Genomic DNA, 16,922 nt, shown 5'->3' on the forward strand with positions numbered 1-16,922 from the left:
CACTGGGATTCAGGTTGCTCCCACAATCATGGTTTTGCTTTGTTTTAAACTTTCAAATGTTTTTTGAATTTGTATTGTGGCTACAAGTAATCAAATGGTTTAAAATTATTTATCCCCAGAATGCTTTAGGCTTTGATGTGTCAGGATACAATTTTGCTGACCATGTTGTTTAACTTCTGCTGAAAGTACAGGACTATGTCTATTTGACTAAACGTTGTCAATACATTTGTGAAATGAGGTTGTTAAGATAGTCTTGATATAAGGAAATGGACAGTAGGGCCAAGGTGACTGTTTATCCATGCTTGGTGCTAATCAGAGAATCATCTATAAGTTCTGGAGGAGGTACCTCATTTGTGGGGGTCTTGTCCACAGCAACACTTGGCATATCATGATGAATCATCTGGGTCAGTGTGACTAGAAGCCAATAAAGATCTTTAGCTTTCCTTCACAGTTGGTAGAAAATCAGGACTGGCAAATGGGTACATTATACTCAGAGGAACAGGATGATATTGTTTACTTTCATGTATGTCTATGCCTCAGAGACACTGTGCAAAGATTTGGACAAACACAGCAAAAAGATCAAATTGCAAACCATACTTGGTGCCAGATTTAAATTCTTAAGAATGAAAAAATGTCTTAAGATCATAAGAAATAGGAGGAGTGGGCCATTTGGCCTATTAAGCCTGCTCCACCATCCAATAAGATCATGTCCAGGTTGACATTATCTTGTTCCTTTACAATCTTAAAATGAGCCATCATATCTTTCAACCTTCCCCTTCTCCAGGGTAAACCTGCCAAAATTACACAATCGCACCTACAATCCAATCTCTCCATCTTCAATCATCTGGTTGCTTTCTTCTGCATCCTTTCAACAGTTGCAATATCTTCCCTGTGCTGTGACATACACAGCTTTCTAAGTGCAGTCACACCAACGATTTATAAAGTGGCAGGATTACTTCACTAAAGTATTTTGCTCGATATTGATCTGTTAATACATCAGATCAGCTGATTTGCCTTATGCACTACCTAGTAGTGCTGTCAATCAGAACCACCAGATCTTCCATTTCTCAGTCACGCTTTTTTTTTCATTTAAATAACTTCCTGGATTTTCAGTCCTAACTGTGTAATGTCATAATCGCTTTAATCACAGAAAATAGTTCATCTTCAAGGACTAAGAACATTCTGGAAGAATTTGTATTTTTTTTTAAAAAGACACTGTCCCTTAAAGGGTTACTGCAAAAACTCTCATTGCTGCTGTTCCTGGAAAAGACAGCATTTTACAACAAAAGGCAATTAAGTAGCTTTAAAGCTAGAAAACTCGACCCTGGTGGACTGTTTACAAAAGGGTCACATGGCGGTTGAAAAAAAAACATGCCTGGAAAACTGTGTTTAAAAGCTGGTTTTGGTTTTTGCTTTGGGAGAAAAGGAGGATCTACTGCTTGCGTAAGGACGGCCACAGCTCTTTACAGTCCAGAGTTAATACAAAGCCTGAAGTGAATAGAAGCTGCTCCTAAGTTGCTCTACACTCTGCAATTGAGTGCCTACAGGTTTTCCTCAAGTAGTGCAAGTCATCGATTGTTTCACAAGCCAGCTGAGGCGACAACCGTATAAGCCGGACACCATTTCAAGAACGCTACCATCCATCTTGGGGAGGACAAACAAAGCAAGAGAATACTCAATAAATGGGAGGATATTGAGAGGGGTTGAAGAAGTGAGACACCTTGGAGTGCATGTCCACAGGTCCTTGAAGGTGGCAGTACAGGTGGATAAGGTAGTAAAGAAAGCATACGGAATGATTACCTTTATTGGACAATGTACTGAATACAAAAGCAGGGATGTAATGCTGGAACTGTTTAAAATGCTGGTTAGGCCACAGCTGGAATTTTGTGTACAGTTCTGGTCACCACATTACAGGAAAGACCTAATTGCTCTGGACAGAGTGCAGAGGAGATTTATAAGAATGTTGTCAGGGCTTGAAAATTGCGGCTATGAGGGAAGATTGAAGTGACTAGGGTTGTTTTCCTTAGAACAAAGGAGGCTGAGAGGTGATCTAATTGAGGGGTACAAAACTATGAGGAGGCTAGATAGGTCAGACAGGATAGACCTGTTTCCCCTAGCTGAGGGGTCAATGATTAGGGGGCATAGGTTTAAGATGATTGGCAGATGAATTAGAGGGGACATGAGGAAAAACATTTTCACCCAGAGGGTGGTGGGCATCTGGAAGTCACTGCCTAAATTGGTGGTTGAGGCTAAAATGCTCAACTCATTTAAAAGGTACCTGGATATGCACCTGAAGTGCTGTAACCTGCAAGGCTACGGACCAGGTGCTGGAAAACGGGATTAAAAACGAGTGGTTAGCTTCTCTTTTCTCTTTTTATGGCCGGTGCAGACACAATTGGCTGTACGGCCTCTTCCTGCACCGTAACTTTTCTATGGTTCTATCTTTTTCCCTTGAACCATTGACTTTTAACATTTTGGCAGAATTCCTTTGTTTTATTTTATTATTTGTGTGTGTATGTGTTTGTGTTTGAGTGAGTGTGTTGAGGTATTTAGAAAGAGTAATTATTATACTTTCATATTTCATACTGTATGTTAATAAGCTTTGCCTTCTACCTGACAAGTCTGGTTTTATAATAAACTAATAATTCTGTTGTATACTGAAGAAACCTGGGCACTAAGTGGTCATTCGGAGATTAATAGGTAAAGCACATATTTGGCCATATAGCTAGCTGGAAAATCATTTAAATATATGCTGTGACCCGTGGAGTAGTGAAACTAGAGACAGACAGTGCACTTTTTCCGACAATCCAACAGCTTCATGGCCACTTGTACTGAAGCCAGCATTTTATTTCTAGATTTTTTCAAAAAAATGGATTCAGATTTTCCAACTGCTCTGGTGGAATTTGAATTCAAATTCTCTGGATTGCCAGTCCAAGTTATGTTAAATCTGCATCAAACCCTGGTTCGGCCTCAACTGGAATATTGCGTCCAGTTTTGGGCAGTACACTTTAGGAAGGATGTGAAGGCATTAGAGAGGGTGCAGAAAAAGTTCACAGGAATGGTTCCAGATATGAGGAACTTCAGTTACATATATAGATTGGAGAAGTTGAGACTGCCCTGCTTGGAGGAGAGAAGGTTGAGAGGAGATTTGAGGGACAGATTCAAAATCATGAGGGGTCTGGCAGAGTAGGTGGGGAAAAACTGTTCCCATTGGTGAAAGGATGGAGAACCAAAGGGCAGAGAGGGCAAAGGAAGCAACCTCAACATGAGGAAAAACATTTTTTTTTTTAAAAACGCAGCAAATAATTAGGAGTTCGAATGACAGTTTGGTGGAGGCAGGTTCAATCGAGGCATTCAAGAGGGAATTGGATTATTAGCTGAAAAAGAAGAACGTGCAGGGCTATGGAGAGAAGGCAAGTGAGTAGCACTAGGTGAATTGCTCCTATAAAGAGACAGCACAGACAACGGGCCAAATAACCATGCCCATTTAGGAGGATACTGCTGATGAAGTTAAATACTAGCCAACTATACTGTACTCCACCACCAGCAGTGCTGCGGAAGGCAACAACCAAACGAACACACATACAGAGCAGGGAGGATAAACAACAATAGGGCTGAGAGGGGAAGGGTTGGTCCAGTATGACGACAGGGCCCTGAGAGGGGTTTGGAGGAAGGGGCCAGGATAACCATAACAGGGCCTAATTTCTTCAATTCATTCATAGGATTTGAGCATCACTGTAAGGTCAGCATTTATTACCCACCCCCAGTTGCCTTTGAAAAGATGGTGGTGAACATCCTTCTTGAACTGCTGTGACCACAGCAAGACCCCAGGGCGGTGGGGGGGGTGGGGTTTGAAAAGATCCTGAGAGAAGGAAAGGCTCGAGGCTAACCTTTGGTTTTGCAGGAGCTGGCCGATGCCGCTTTTTCACTTCTATCCATGTGTCAGAATCCAGGTCTGGGAGGCTGGTGGAAAGGCCTTTTGGCAAAGTCTTCAAGTTACTAGGCTCCTCAGTCTTGGAACTTGCAGCACTTCCTGCCCGAGGAGAGCCTGGTGCCGACTCTTTAAGAAAGACAGAGAGAGAGAGACAGGGAAGTTAAAATCTGCCGCATTCAGTGCCACATTAACTGAAAACTTATTAACCCATCCAACATGGCACTCACCCCACTGATCTATCACCCAGCATTACACTCACCAGTCTGTTTTTTGTAAGTCTGCCCCGGAATGAATTCTGGGCAATTCAGTAAACGTGTGAAGTCTGTCTCTGGAAGAGGCCATTTTTCAGGGTTTTCCTTTTTTCGGATTTTCTTGTCCACCACTTCCACCTCAGTGCTGTCCTTCAAAGCCTGAGGAACAACAACAATTCTGATTGAGAAACACAATCTGGCTGAGAACTTGAAATTAGGCTAAACAAACAAACTTCAGAAAACTACTGTACAGGCAGCGCACATGTATAATGTTGTCAATCTCTCCCTCTAGCCCCTCATTCCTCCATCTCCACATAAACATCCCCTATCCCAATTGCCTCGCCCTCTTCCCCCCCCGCCATGCCCTCTGCCCGACCGCTCACCCATCTTCAAACCTAGCAGCCTCTGGGTAAATCCCAAAATAGAGCTTTCAATATTTTATGGTTCACAGCTTTTGTGTAACAGGCCAATTATTGTTACAGTTCTGAAAGGCTGCTTACTGTTCTGATGTAGCCACAGTAGCAGTGCTTTTTCCAGCCCCTCAGACTACATTTTTAAATCTCCTATTAATCCTGGAGGGAGGATCCTGGGAGATCTCCTCCAGAAGCAGCAATGACTCGCTCTGCAGCTGTGACAATAACTGAGGTAAAATTTATTCTTATTAAAGGAAAGAAACAGACATTGCAAAATTGTAGGTATTTAACAAGGAATCTTGCATATAGTGAGCTAAATGGAGAGCTGGTGAACATCATGACAGACCTCCAAGATGAGATTGACATCAGTGGTCAATGCCTGGACACGGTGAAAACCTCCAATTAACGAGACTGGCAGGAAACCATCAGCATCCATCTTTCTTCTCAGGAAAAAGTCTCTTTCCAAGTTATCCAGACTAAAGTAGTACTCGCTGAAACAAAAGAGATAAATATATACCACAACTATACAGTCAAAGTACACACTGTAACCAGTAGCATATGCCACGGGGGTGGTGGTGGTGGTGGCAGGAGCGCAGGGGGGGCGGAGGGCAGTTGCAGGGGAGAGGTGGGGGGGCCCTCTGGATTACTAGCCCAGTTACATAAGCGCAATGCTACCATGCCACATAAACTTTGGAGTGGAACCAGTGTACAAGTGGAAAGGATAAATAGCACGTTGGACAGGACTTCAAACTAGTAAGAAGGGGGTGGTTGCTGGGGTAATCTGGTAGAAATAATAGAAGGCTGAAAATAAATGGAATACAAGATGAGAGTAAAGATCAGACCAATCTGAGGAATTAGGCTAACAGTCAGAGAACTGGTACAATTATAGAACATAAGTTTAAAATGACTGTAAAAAGTGAAGTGAGGGGGGCATTTAATAAGAATAAATTCCATTACCTGTACAGCAGTGTACAGAGCATTTAAAATAAAACAGGAAAATGGAGGCAATAATTTATGGTGTGAAGTCAGATGCAGCAGAGATAAATAAAACATTGCTACAGGATCAGCAATGAAGTATTGCACGGTATAATGTACTTAGACATGTTTGGAAAGGAAGGTGGCGGGGTGAGGTAGCTGTACTAACTAGAGATAGCATAATGGCAGTATAAAAAGGGACATGTCTAACAGAAGGACACAAACATATTCCATATGCATTGAGACAAAGGATAAGGAGGGATCAGCATGTTATTAGGGGTATTATGCAGACCAATGAATAATGATTGGGAAGTGGAGAAATAAAAATATATGTAAATCAATGAAATGAGTAAATAAAAACATTGAACAATAAACATAAGAGATTTCAACTACCCCAAATAACTTGAAGAGGTAAGGAAAGGGAAAAATGGAATGGAATTTTTACAACATATGCAGGACTTCTTTTAAACCCAGTACACAAGCGCAACAAGAGGGGGACCCCTGCTGGATCTAGTAATGGGCCATGAACCTGAGCAGCTAACAAAAGTAAGCATAGGGCAACATCTCGGCGAAAGTGATAAGGTGTAGTATTAAGGTTTAATAATGATTGAGAAAGACATAAGAAAGATAAAGATCATAGAAATGGATTGGAAAAAGTTAATTCCATTCTCAACATTCAAAATTATGTGAACATACGAAATCGGAGCAGAAGTAGGCCATTCAGCCCATCAAGCCTGCTCCACCATTCAATAAGATCATGGCTGATCTGTTTGTGTTTCAAATTCCACATTCCCAATAACCTTTGATTCCCTTGCCTAACAAGAATCTATTTACCTCTGCCTGAAAAATGACCCCGCCTCCACCACCTTCTGAGGTAGGGAGTTCCAAAGTTGCACAACCCTCAGGAAAAATTTCTCATCTCTGTCCTAAAAGGGTGATACCTCATTTTAAAACAATGCCTCTTAGTTCTGGACTCACCCGCAAGGGGAAACATCCTTTCCACATCCACCTTGTCAAGGCCATTCAGGATCTTAAATACTTCAATCAAGTCACCCCTCACCCTTCTTCACTCCAGTGATAATGAGCCCAGCCTGTCCAACCTACCCTTATAAGATAACCAGCTCATTCCAGATATCAATCTAGTAAACCTCCACTGAACCGCCTCCAACACATTACATCCTTCCTTAAACATGGGGATGAATACTTGCACTGTATTTGAGATGTGGTCTCACCAATGCCCTAACTGAAGCATAACATCCTTACTTTTATGTTCAATTCCTCTCATAATTAAGGACAGCACTCCATAAACATTCTTGATTACGTGCTGTACCTGCATACTAACTTTTTGTGACTCATACACTAGAACACCTAGATCCCTCTGCACCTCAGGATTCTGCAGTCATTCTCCATTTAAGTAATAGTCTCTTTTTTTATTCTTCCTGCCAAAGTGAATAACTTCACATTTTCCCACATTATACTCCAGAATTACAGCAGATAAACTGGAAAAAAAAGACAGAATATAGTTGGAAATAGTGAAAGTGGTGAATACGAGTGTTCAGAAAACATATAAATATAATACAGAAGTGAGGGATGATGCATTTTGGCAGAAGGCATAGGGAGAGGGAATATAGGCTTGATAGTGATTCTGAAGCGTGTGCTGGAACAGAGGGGCCTAGGGGTGGATGTGCATAGATCTTATAAGCTGGCAGAACATATTGAGAGAGTGCTTAGCAAAGCAAATGAGATTTTGGGCTCCATAAGCAAAGGCATCGAGTACAAAAGCAGGGAAGTTATGCAGAGCCTTTATAAAGCTCTGGTTAGACCACAAATGGAGTACCACATCCAATTCTGGTCGCCAAACTTTAGGAAAGATGTGAGGGTCCCTGAGAGGATGCAGAGGTGGTTTACCAGAATGGTTCCAGGAATGGGGGTTTATAGCTGCAAGGTTAGCATGGAGAATCGAGGGTTGTTTTCTTTGGAGCAAAGGAGATTGAGGGAAAGTTGATAGAGGTATACAAGATTATGCCAAGTTTGAATAAGGTAACTTTCCTATCAGCTGATGGATAAGATAACTTTCCTATCAGCCGACAGCACAAGGACAAATGAACACAAATTTAGGGTGGCTGGCAAAAGAGATGACATGAGGAATTTTTTTTAATGCAACCAGCGGTTAGGATTTGGAATGCACTCATAGGATGGTGCATATAGATTCAATAGTAGCCTTCAAAATTCAATTGGATAAATACTCGAAAAGGAAAAAAATAATGTAAGGATATGGGGAAAAAAGCAGGGGAGAGGAACTAGTTTGATTGCTCTTTGAAAGAGCCAGCACTGACTTGATGGGCCGAATGGTCTCCTTCTAAGCTGTACTATTTTATGATTCTAAATCAAATAAGAACTGAGGGGGGTAAGGAGCTGCACAAAATTAAATGATCAAATATATAAAAAAGGGAAGTATTCTGCAGACAAATAACAAAAGAAAAATCAGGATAGGGCAATTAAAGGATGCACTTGGTAAATCACAGGTAATGACAGCAAAACAGCAGAAATATTAAATCATTACTTTGCCTCAGTGTTTACCAGTAAAATCAACATGGTGAACGTGGCAGTAGAAGAGATTAAAAATGATATAAGGCTTTTAAGGTAGAATTAATTGGGGTAGACAAGTGATAATCAAACTGAGAGGGTAAGATTCCAGGTCGAGATGGATTGCAACCAAGCATGTTAAAAGAGTTGGGGAAGTAATAGCAGAGGGACTATTGCTTATAAGGGAATCATGCCAGAGGACTGGCAGACTCCTCTATTCAAAAAGCCCCGGGCAGTGCAGACCAGTTAGCATAATATCAATAGTAGTAAAGAAAATGGAATATTTTTCAAAACACTAATAGAAAATCATCCAGAAACCAAAAATTTAATAGTCAGCACAGATTTCAAAAGGGAAGATCATTCTTGATCAACTTTACTAAATTTGTAAGAAATAACACACAAGGGTAATGTAGATGTTGTTTATTTGAATTTTCCAAGGACCTTTGATAAAGTACTATATAATAGACTTATGACCAAGGTCAAAGCAGTGCACTCAGGGGAGAGGTAGCAGAATGGATGTCAAGTTGGCTACAGAACAGAAAAACAGTAAGGGTTAATGGTGGTTACTCAGATTGGCAAAGAGTGGGAAGCAGTGTTTCACAATTTTGGCGCTAGAGCCAGTGTTGCTCTTCGTTTACATTAACTACTTGGAATCCAAACTACAATTTCAAAATTTGCAGACACCACCAATTGGGAGGTGTCGTAATAAAGAGGAGGACTGCAAAAAAAAAAATACAGGAACACATTAATAAACTTGTAGAATGCGCATGCAGTTGTAAATAAATTTCAATATAGATAACTGTGAGGTGACACAAGAATAAGGAGGCCATACACTGATTAGATATGAAGGTCCAACTGGGGTATAGCAGCAGAGGGATCTGAGGGTACTGATAGAACAATCATTAAAAGTAGGGTCATAAGTTAATATGGTCATCAAAAAAAAACAATGGGCTCATCTCTAGAGATAGAACTGAAAATCAAAAGCGTTGTTGATTTGTACAGAACCTTGCTTTGACCAAAACAAAAACAAAAATACCTGGAAAAACTCAGCAGGTCTGACAGCATCTGTGGAGAGGAATACAATTAACGTTTCGAGCCCGTATGACTCTTCAACAGAACTAAAGAAAAATAGAAGAAAGGTGAAATATAAGCTGGTTTAAGGGGGGGGTGGGACAGGTAGAACTGGATAGAGGGCCAGTGATAGGTGGAGACTGCCAAAAGATGTCATAGACAAAAGAACAAAGAGGTGTTGACGGTGGTGATATTAGCTAAGAAATGTGCTAATGGTGACATTAAGGGTAGAAAGCAGGACGAGCAAGGTACAGATAGCCCTAGTAGGGGTGGGGTGGGGGGGGGAAGGGATCGAAATAGGCTAAAAGGTAGAGATAAAACAATGGATGGAAATACATTTTTTAAAAATGGAAATAGGTGGGAAAAGAAAATTATATATAAATTATTGGAAAAGGGGGGATCGGAAACGGGGTGGGGATGGAGGAGAGAGTTCATGATCTAAAGTTGTTGAACTCAATATTCAGTCCGGAAGGCTGTAAAGTGCCTAGTCGGAAGATGAGGTGCTGTTCCTCCAGTTTGCGTTGAGCTTCACTGGAACAATGCAGCAGGCCCAGGACGGACATGTGGGCATGAGAGCAGGGTGGTGTGTTGAAATGGCAAGCGACAGGGAGGTCTGGGTCATGCTTGCCGAAAGACCGAAGGTGTTCCGCAAAGCGGTCACCCAGTCTACATTTGGTCTCACCAATGTAGAGGAAACCGCACTAGGAACAGCGAATGCAGTAGACTAAATTGAGGGAAGTGCAAGTGAAATGCTGCTTCACTTGAAAGGAGTGTTTGGGCCCTTGGATGGTGAGGAGGGGCGGTGGGGGGGAGAGAAGTAAAGGGGCAGGTGTTGCACCTTCTGCGGTTGCTTGGGAAGGTGCCATGGGAGGGGGTTGAGGTGTAGGGGGTGATGGAGGAATGGACCAGGGTGTCCCGGAAGGAACCATCCCTGCAGAATGCCGCCAGGAGGGTGAAAGGAAGATGTGTTTGGTGGTGGCACCATGCTGGAGTTGGCGGAAATGGTGGAAGATGATCCTTTGAATGCAGAGGCTGGTGGAGTCATAAGTGAGGACAAGGGGGACCCTATCATGGTTCTGGGAGGGAGAGGAAGGTGTGAGGGCGGACGCGCGGGAGATGGGCCGGACACGGTTGAGGGCCCTGTCAACCACCGTGGGTGGAAAACCTCTGTTAGGAAGGAGGACATGTCAGAGGAACTGTTTTTGAAAGGGGCATCATCAGAACAGACGCGAGGGAGTCGAAGGAACTGAGAATGGGATGGAGTCCTTACAGGAAGCAGGGTGTGAGGGTCTGTAGTCAAGGTAGCTGTGGGAGTCGGTAGGCTTGTAATGAATATTGCTGGACAGTTTATCACCAGAAATTGAGACTGAGAGGTCAAGGAAGGGAAGGGAAGTGTCAGAGATGAACCATGTGAAAATGATGGAGGGGTGGAAATTGGAAGCTTGCTTTGACCACACTTGAGTACCTTGAACAGTTTTGGTCTCCATATAATAAAAAGGACATAAAAGTACTGCAGAAACTGCAAAAAAAGATTCACAAACATGATACCAGAACTGAGAGGATATACCTATGGTGGGCACTTTTTTCTACATTAGAGAAGGATGAAAGGTGGCTTAACAGAAGTATTTAAAATTGTAAGAGAGGTTGATGGGCAACATCGACAAAATGTTTCCACTTGTGGGAGAATCCAAAACTCGAAGTCATAAACATACAGAGTCACAAATAAATCCCAAAGGAAATTCAGTGAAACTTCTTTATTCGTAGAGTTTCTGCTGTGAGGAAATGATCAGAGTGGCAGGCCATGAAGAGGTTCAAATTTCAGTGGTGTACACTTGGGGTGTTGGTATAACTTACGCAACAGTGCAGTGCAGCAGTGAAGTGGCTTACAGTGTTGACTGAATTGGACATGTAACCAGGCCAGCGATGGACTGTTGACACTGCTGAGGCACACAGTGCGCTTTCAGAAACCAACAGTTCAACTGCCAAGATAAGCTGCAGGAAGCAGGTCAGAGTTCACCTGAAGTGGACCATGACACTATTTCACTTTCCCGGTGTAAGTGGGACCAACAGAAATATTCTGGGTTCCAACAGAACCACATTGGGTTCAAAAGTTCACTTTTACACTTGGCAACTTCACCAGTCAAAGCAGTGATCAAATTCCAAGCGTATTAGAGCTACAAGCACTGCACAAATCCATGCTGCATTGTAGTATTTCTCATCATATCTCAAACTTCCAGATGTAAAAGCATTACCAGCTCTTTTCAAACGGTTCTGTGCTGCTTGCTATAGACAGGCCGACTTGAAAACCCATCAAGAAAAGCCCTTTAGGCCACAAATTGAAACCCACACATCTGGAAAGAGCAGAACTCAGCGGGCAGTGATCCATTATCGCAGTGGTTCTGTGAAGGGACTAGTAATGCCACTATAGAAGTTTAAGAATTTCAAAACAGTTCAGAAAATCTGGAAATAAAAAGCAATCAGTAAAAGCGACCATGAAGCTGTCAGGTATGTTGTAAAAACCCACTGGTTTGCTAATGCTTTTCGTGGAAGGAAGCCTGCCACCCTTACCCGATCAGATCTTTACGCAACTCCAGTAACACCAATCTGGTTGACTCTCAACTGTCCTCTGAAGTTGCCCAGCATGACACAGTTTGTATCAAATCCACTACCTGTGATTCAAAAAGGTAGCTCACCACCACGTTCTCAGGGATGAGCAATAAATAAAAGCATTGCCAGTGATGTTGTGTGAGAGAGTGTATATGCGCAACTGAACATTTAGTACAAATTCTAAATCTTCTCTTTTCTTCCATGTAATCCAGTGGGTGAAAAAGACATTGGAACATGCCTAACAAACAGAAAACCATGATACTTACATCTGTTTCTTGATGTAGTCTTTGAGCAGCTTTTTGTCCATTGTGTACAGCTCCGCACTGCTCTGATTGTCATAGTAATAGATGATATCACTGCCAAATTTCGGTCTGTACAATCCATCATTACTGTCGGTGTTTGTGTTGTAGGTGTAATGATAGTCAAAGTGAGCTACAACAAGCAAAAGCAGCACAGGTTAGACATTCAGTTAAAACTCTACCACAGGTCACTGCCTTTCAGTGTACATGAAGCAGCTGGGAGATTTGAGATTTAGGAAGACACTGTATTAATTTATGCCTACCATACTTTGTCCATCACAGTCGAGAACAAAGTGAGTGAGGTGGTCAGATAGCATTGATATCAGATCAGAGAATGAATAAACTATCCAGTCCATTTTATCAAAGGCAAGGTGTGCTCATTTCACAAGAATGTGTTATTTGGCGCTCTGCTCAATCTTGAACCTTCTAGCCAAGATCATCCAGATCACACTGTATTAATCTGTTCTGCGTCCCTATTCAAACCACCCGAGGCATTAATTCTAGAATGGCTAAGTTTATCACTTATCTTAGATCAGTTATCACTCTCTAGCAGGTCCAGCATTTACCAAACTTGTATCTAAAGTTGACTGTTGGGAAATGCACTGTGCAATGTAACACAGAGTGGTGCAGATCATGAGGCCCCCCAGATACAATCTTTTTCCTGTGTTCTTAGCTGATCTCAGCTGAGACAGATGAACTACGTGCTATTTGGCATTAGTACTCCTTGGATAGAGAATAGGGAAAAATTAGCAGTGCTTGTAATGCTGGAAAGTCAGCCTGGTTCTGTGGTGGCACATGCCTCTTAGTCAGAAAATCAAAGATGCCAGCTCCAATCCAGGCTGGCGCGCCAGTACAATAGTGAGGGAGTGCTGCATTATCGCAGGTGTGCCCTTCAGATATTAAACTAAGGCCATTGTTTTGCTGTTTTATTTTTAGTTCAGCTGAATATTAAAAGATCATGTGACACATTTTGAAGAGAAGGGGTCCGCTTGGTGTCTGGGTCAACGTTCCTGGCTCAGCCAACAAAATCCACAAAATGACACAAAGTCAAAGGGTTCGCTCTTCAAAATCCTATCACCCAGGAGCCAAGAGCCTATATCTTAACTGGAGTACTTTGCACTCGACAAAGTAAAACAAGACCAAAGTGTCTCCCAGAAATTTGTCAGCATTCTTACTTGATGTGAAAACGAACTTGGTGCTAATCTTCTCCAGCATGAACTCTCTGTCTGTGTTAAGAACCATCATTCACCATCCATTGTACAGTCTGCAACTCTGACCCAAACATCTCTCCCAACTGTCATAAAGTTGTAAAGTCTGTATGATAACTTTACTGGAAAGGTACTGGACTCACGGTATCAGTTACCACCCATTAAACCCACCTTACTTTAAACTTCACACAGCAGCACCAACAATAGCCAATAGATACCTGCACCAAGGTGTGAGTACTAAGATGGTTGGGAAGGAAGACGAATACTGTGCTCCTGGGTATACAAGGGATCAGGAAGTACAACTCAATTTCAACTGACAGGGACATTACGCTAGTTCAGAAAGCTTGCAGCATAATGGCCAGTGTCAGAACATTACGTACAGCGAGAAGCACCTCTGCCACGACCCCTCCCCCGGCCTCGTCCACGTCCTCGCCCCCTGAAGCCCCCTCGGATTGTTCCACCCTCGCTTTTGACACTGGAAATCTCATCGCGGTCTTCCCTCCAATCCCGGGAGTCGTGCTTTTCATCACGATGGTAGCCTGAAAAAACAGAAAGCGGGAGATAAATGATAGTCAGTTACATACCAAATCCCTAACATCACCAAACATCTCTCAATACCATCTTAAGACCAACCGTAGTCCAGAGTGCCCTTGAACCTCTTGGACATCTAGCAGCTGTCACAAATCAATAACCAGCCAAAGGCTGATCTTCCTGTAGAACTGTTAGGGTATATAGATTATCAGCAGAGAAGGTGTGTCTGCAGTACTGCCAGGTGAGGTGGAGTGCTTTCAGTATTGGTGGATGAGCCTTCAGCACTTCCTTCTGGATTAGACTGCAATGTACCAGATTCTGCTGCAATTCACACCCCTTAGAATTACTGACGCCAAACTCCGCCATATCCTCCAGCACCTAAAAATTAACATCCCATCGCAAACCACCCCCTGCAACCCACGAACCACCAGCCCGGCTCAAAAGCATGATTTGCACCTTTCAAAAATAATTACATAAAAGGAAAGGGGTCTAAGGCTCTGCTGAGGTGCTGCCGTCAGTAACCAGTCAGTGCAGTAATCATAAATTGTCAAGTGGCACAAACCTTTTGAGTCATTCCTGTTGTTGACTGGTGGTCGCAGAGGCTCCGTCTGGGGTCGTGAGTTGCTGCGAGATGCTGGCTTGTCCTGTGTACCCTCCGATTTTACGTCCAATTGTAGTGGAACCCACTTTTGCTTGTAACCTGAACACAAAGTGGGAAAGCATTAACAGATCTTCCTCAAGGTATTGGGCAGGCAGTCCCACAGCATGTCATGGCCCTAAACAATTCAGGAAATAGTTTAAACCTGGCAAAGAAAAAAATCTGGGGGAAGATGAGTGTTTTTTTTGAATGACAGCCGATTGTTATGATCTGGAATGCGTTGTCTGCAAGGGTGGTGAAAGTAGATTCAGTTGTAACTTTCAAAAGCGAATTGGGTAAATGCTTGAAAAAGAAAATCTGCAGGACTAATGGAAAATGAGGGGGAGAGGGACTAATTAGATAGCTCTTTCAAAGAGCTGGCACAGGCACGATAGGCTGATTGGCCTTTTATTCTGTTCTGATTCCATTAATTAATTCAAAGAAAATTGCTTGCTACTGATGCAGTCAGACTAAACAAGACATGTCTCATCAGTTTTCAATTAACTTATTTTATGGTCTATGGCTTGGTGCAGTATCAGGAACACCCTGATCAATAGGTCAGTGGGAACAGCAAAACTCATTTCGCCAAGTGGGTGCAGAGCATTGAGACCAACAAAGGAGACCTGCACAGTTCCACACAACCCAACATAAAAAGTTAATTGAACTCAAAGCTCTACAGAAATATAGCCATTGGCACAGGGTGTGAGGGAGTGTACAAGGGGCACTGAAACATTCTGCCACATTCTGCATAATGGTCCAAGCCTCAGCATCATATCAGTCTTTCTCCGCTCGTTTTTGAATCTTAAAACCATACAGTATAGAGGAAGAACGTTCTGTTCATTATGGCTGTACCTGCTCTTTGGAAGAGCTGTCCAATTAGTCTCACTCCCCTGCTCTTTCCCCATAACCCTGCAATTTTTTTTCCTTTCAAATATTTGTCCAATTCCCTTGTAAAAATGATCAGTGAATCTATTTCCATCATTCTTTCAGGCAGTGCATTCCAGATCACAACTTGCTGTATTAAAAAAGCTCCTTTGGTTTTTTTGTGAATCTCCTAGAATCTATGTCCTCTGGTTAACGATCCTTCTGCTAAGGGAAAGTTTCTTCTTATTTAGTCTCGAAAAACCTTCATGAATTTGAATGCCTCTAGGAAACTCTTCTCTTAAGCTTCACTGCTCTAAGGAGAACAACTACTGCTTCTTCGGTCTCCCCACGTAACTGAAGGTCCTCATCTCTAGTACCATTCTAATGAATCTCTTCTGCCTCCTCTGAACACAATACTCCAGCTGAGTCTTAACCATTGCTTTATAAAGTTATAGCATAACTTCCTTTTGCAATCTAAGTTTCCATTAATAAAATAAAAGATGCCATTTTTTTAAAACAGCCTTTTCAACTTGTCCTCCCACTTCCAAAGATTTATTTATGTAGATCCCCAGATGTCTCTGATCCTGCATCTTTAAAATTATACAATTTAGCTTATATTGCCTCTCCTCATTCCTCCAAAGTGCATCACTTCACACTTATTTGCATTAAATTTCATCTGCCATACGTTGATCCAATTCACCAGTCTATATCTTCCTGAATTATTCTTCTATATTCCTCATTGTTTACTGCATTTCTAAGTTTCATGTCACCTGCAAACTTTGAAATTATGCCCTGCAAACCACAGTCCAGGTCATTAATACAAACCAAATGAAGCAGTGGCCCCCAACTAAACCACTAAGGTACCATCGTACACCCATCTTCTCACGAGTCTGAAAAATAGTCGTTCAGCACCGTCTACTTCCTGTTCTTTAGCCAATTTTGCATCCACATTGCCAGTGACCTTTTAATCCTATGGGCTAATTTTGTAAACCAGTCTCTTTTTATTTATTCGTTCACAAGGTGTGGGCGTCGCTGGCTAGGCTGGCATTTATTGCCCATCGCTAATATTATGTAGCACTTTGTCAAAAACCTTTTGAATGTCAATATACACAACATTAAGCATATATCCCTCATCAGCCCTGTTACTTCATCAAAAAAATCGAGTTAGACGAACACAATTTGTCATTAACAAATCATTGTTAACATTCAGTAATTAGTCCATATTTTTCCAAATGTCAATTAATTTTACTCTGGATTATCTCTAAAAATTTCCCTACTGATCTGAAGCTGACGAGCCTTTGTTACTGGATTTATCCCCCTCCCTTTTTAAAAAGCAGTTGTGTAAGCATTTCGCAATTCACCAGCCCTCTGGCACCATCTCCATACTCAAGGAGGATTGAAAGATTGTGACCAGAGCCTCCACAATTTTCACCTTTACCTTGCTCAGTAGCCTTGGATGCACACCATCTGGACCAGGTGACTCTTCTACATTGAGCCCTGTCAACCTTTAAGTACCTCTTTATCTATTTTTATCCTGTCCAATATT

At 42.2% G+C, this 16,922-nt stretch overlaps 1 protein-coding gene across 4 annotated transcripts in view; it reads right to left on the reverse strand.

Moving 5' to 3' along the window:
* larp1 (La ribonucleoprotein 1, translational regulator) overlaps positions 1–16,922 on the reverse strand; it is a 106,691-nt gene that overhangs the window by 44,094 nt on the left and 45,675 nt on the right. For all 4 annotated transcript variants that reach the window (XM_078536080.1, XM_078536078.1, XM_078536077.1 and 1 more), the window contains 6 exons: positions 14,438–14,575; positions 13,725–13,883; positions 12,104–12,269; positions 4,945–5,089; positions 4,194–4,344; positions 3,891–4,060 (listed from right to left, as the gene is read on the reverse strand). In XM_078536080.1, coding sequence (XP_078392206.1) covers positions 3,891–4,060; positions 4,194–4,344; positions 4,945–5,089; positions 12,104–12,269; positions 13,725–13,883; positions 14,438–14,575 — 929 coding nt within the window. The remainder of the gene's footprint in view (positions 1–3,890; positions 4,061–4,193; positions 4,345–4,944; positions 5,090–12,103; positions 12,270–13,724; positions 13,884–14,437; positions 14,576–16,922) is intronic.

The sequence above is a fragment of the Cetorhinus maximus genome, unplaced genomic scaffold (assembly GCF_964194155.1).
Source record: "Cetorhinus maximus unplaced genomic scaffold, sCetMax3.hap1.1 HAP1_SCAFFOLD_888, whole genome shotgun sequence".
Taxonomy (NCBI): domain Eukaryota; kingdom Metazoa; phylum Chordata; class Chondrichthyes; order Lamniformes; family Cetorhinidae; genus Cetorhinus; species Cetorhinus maximus.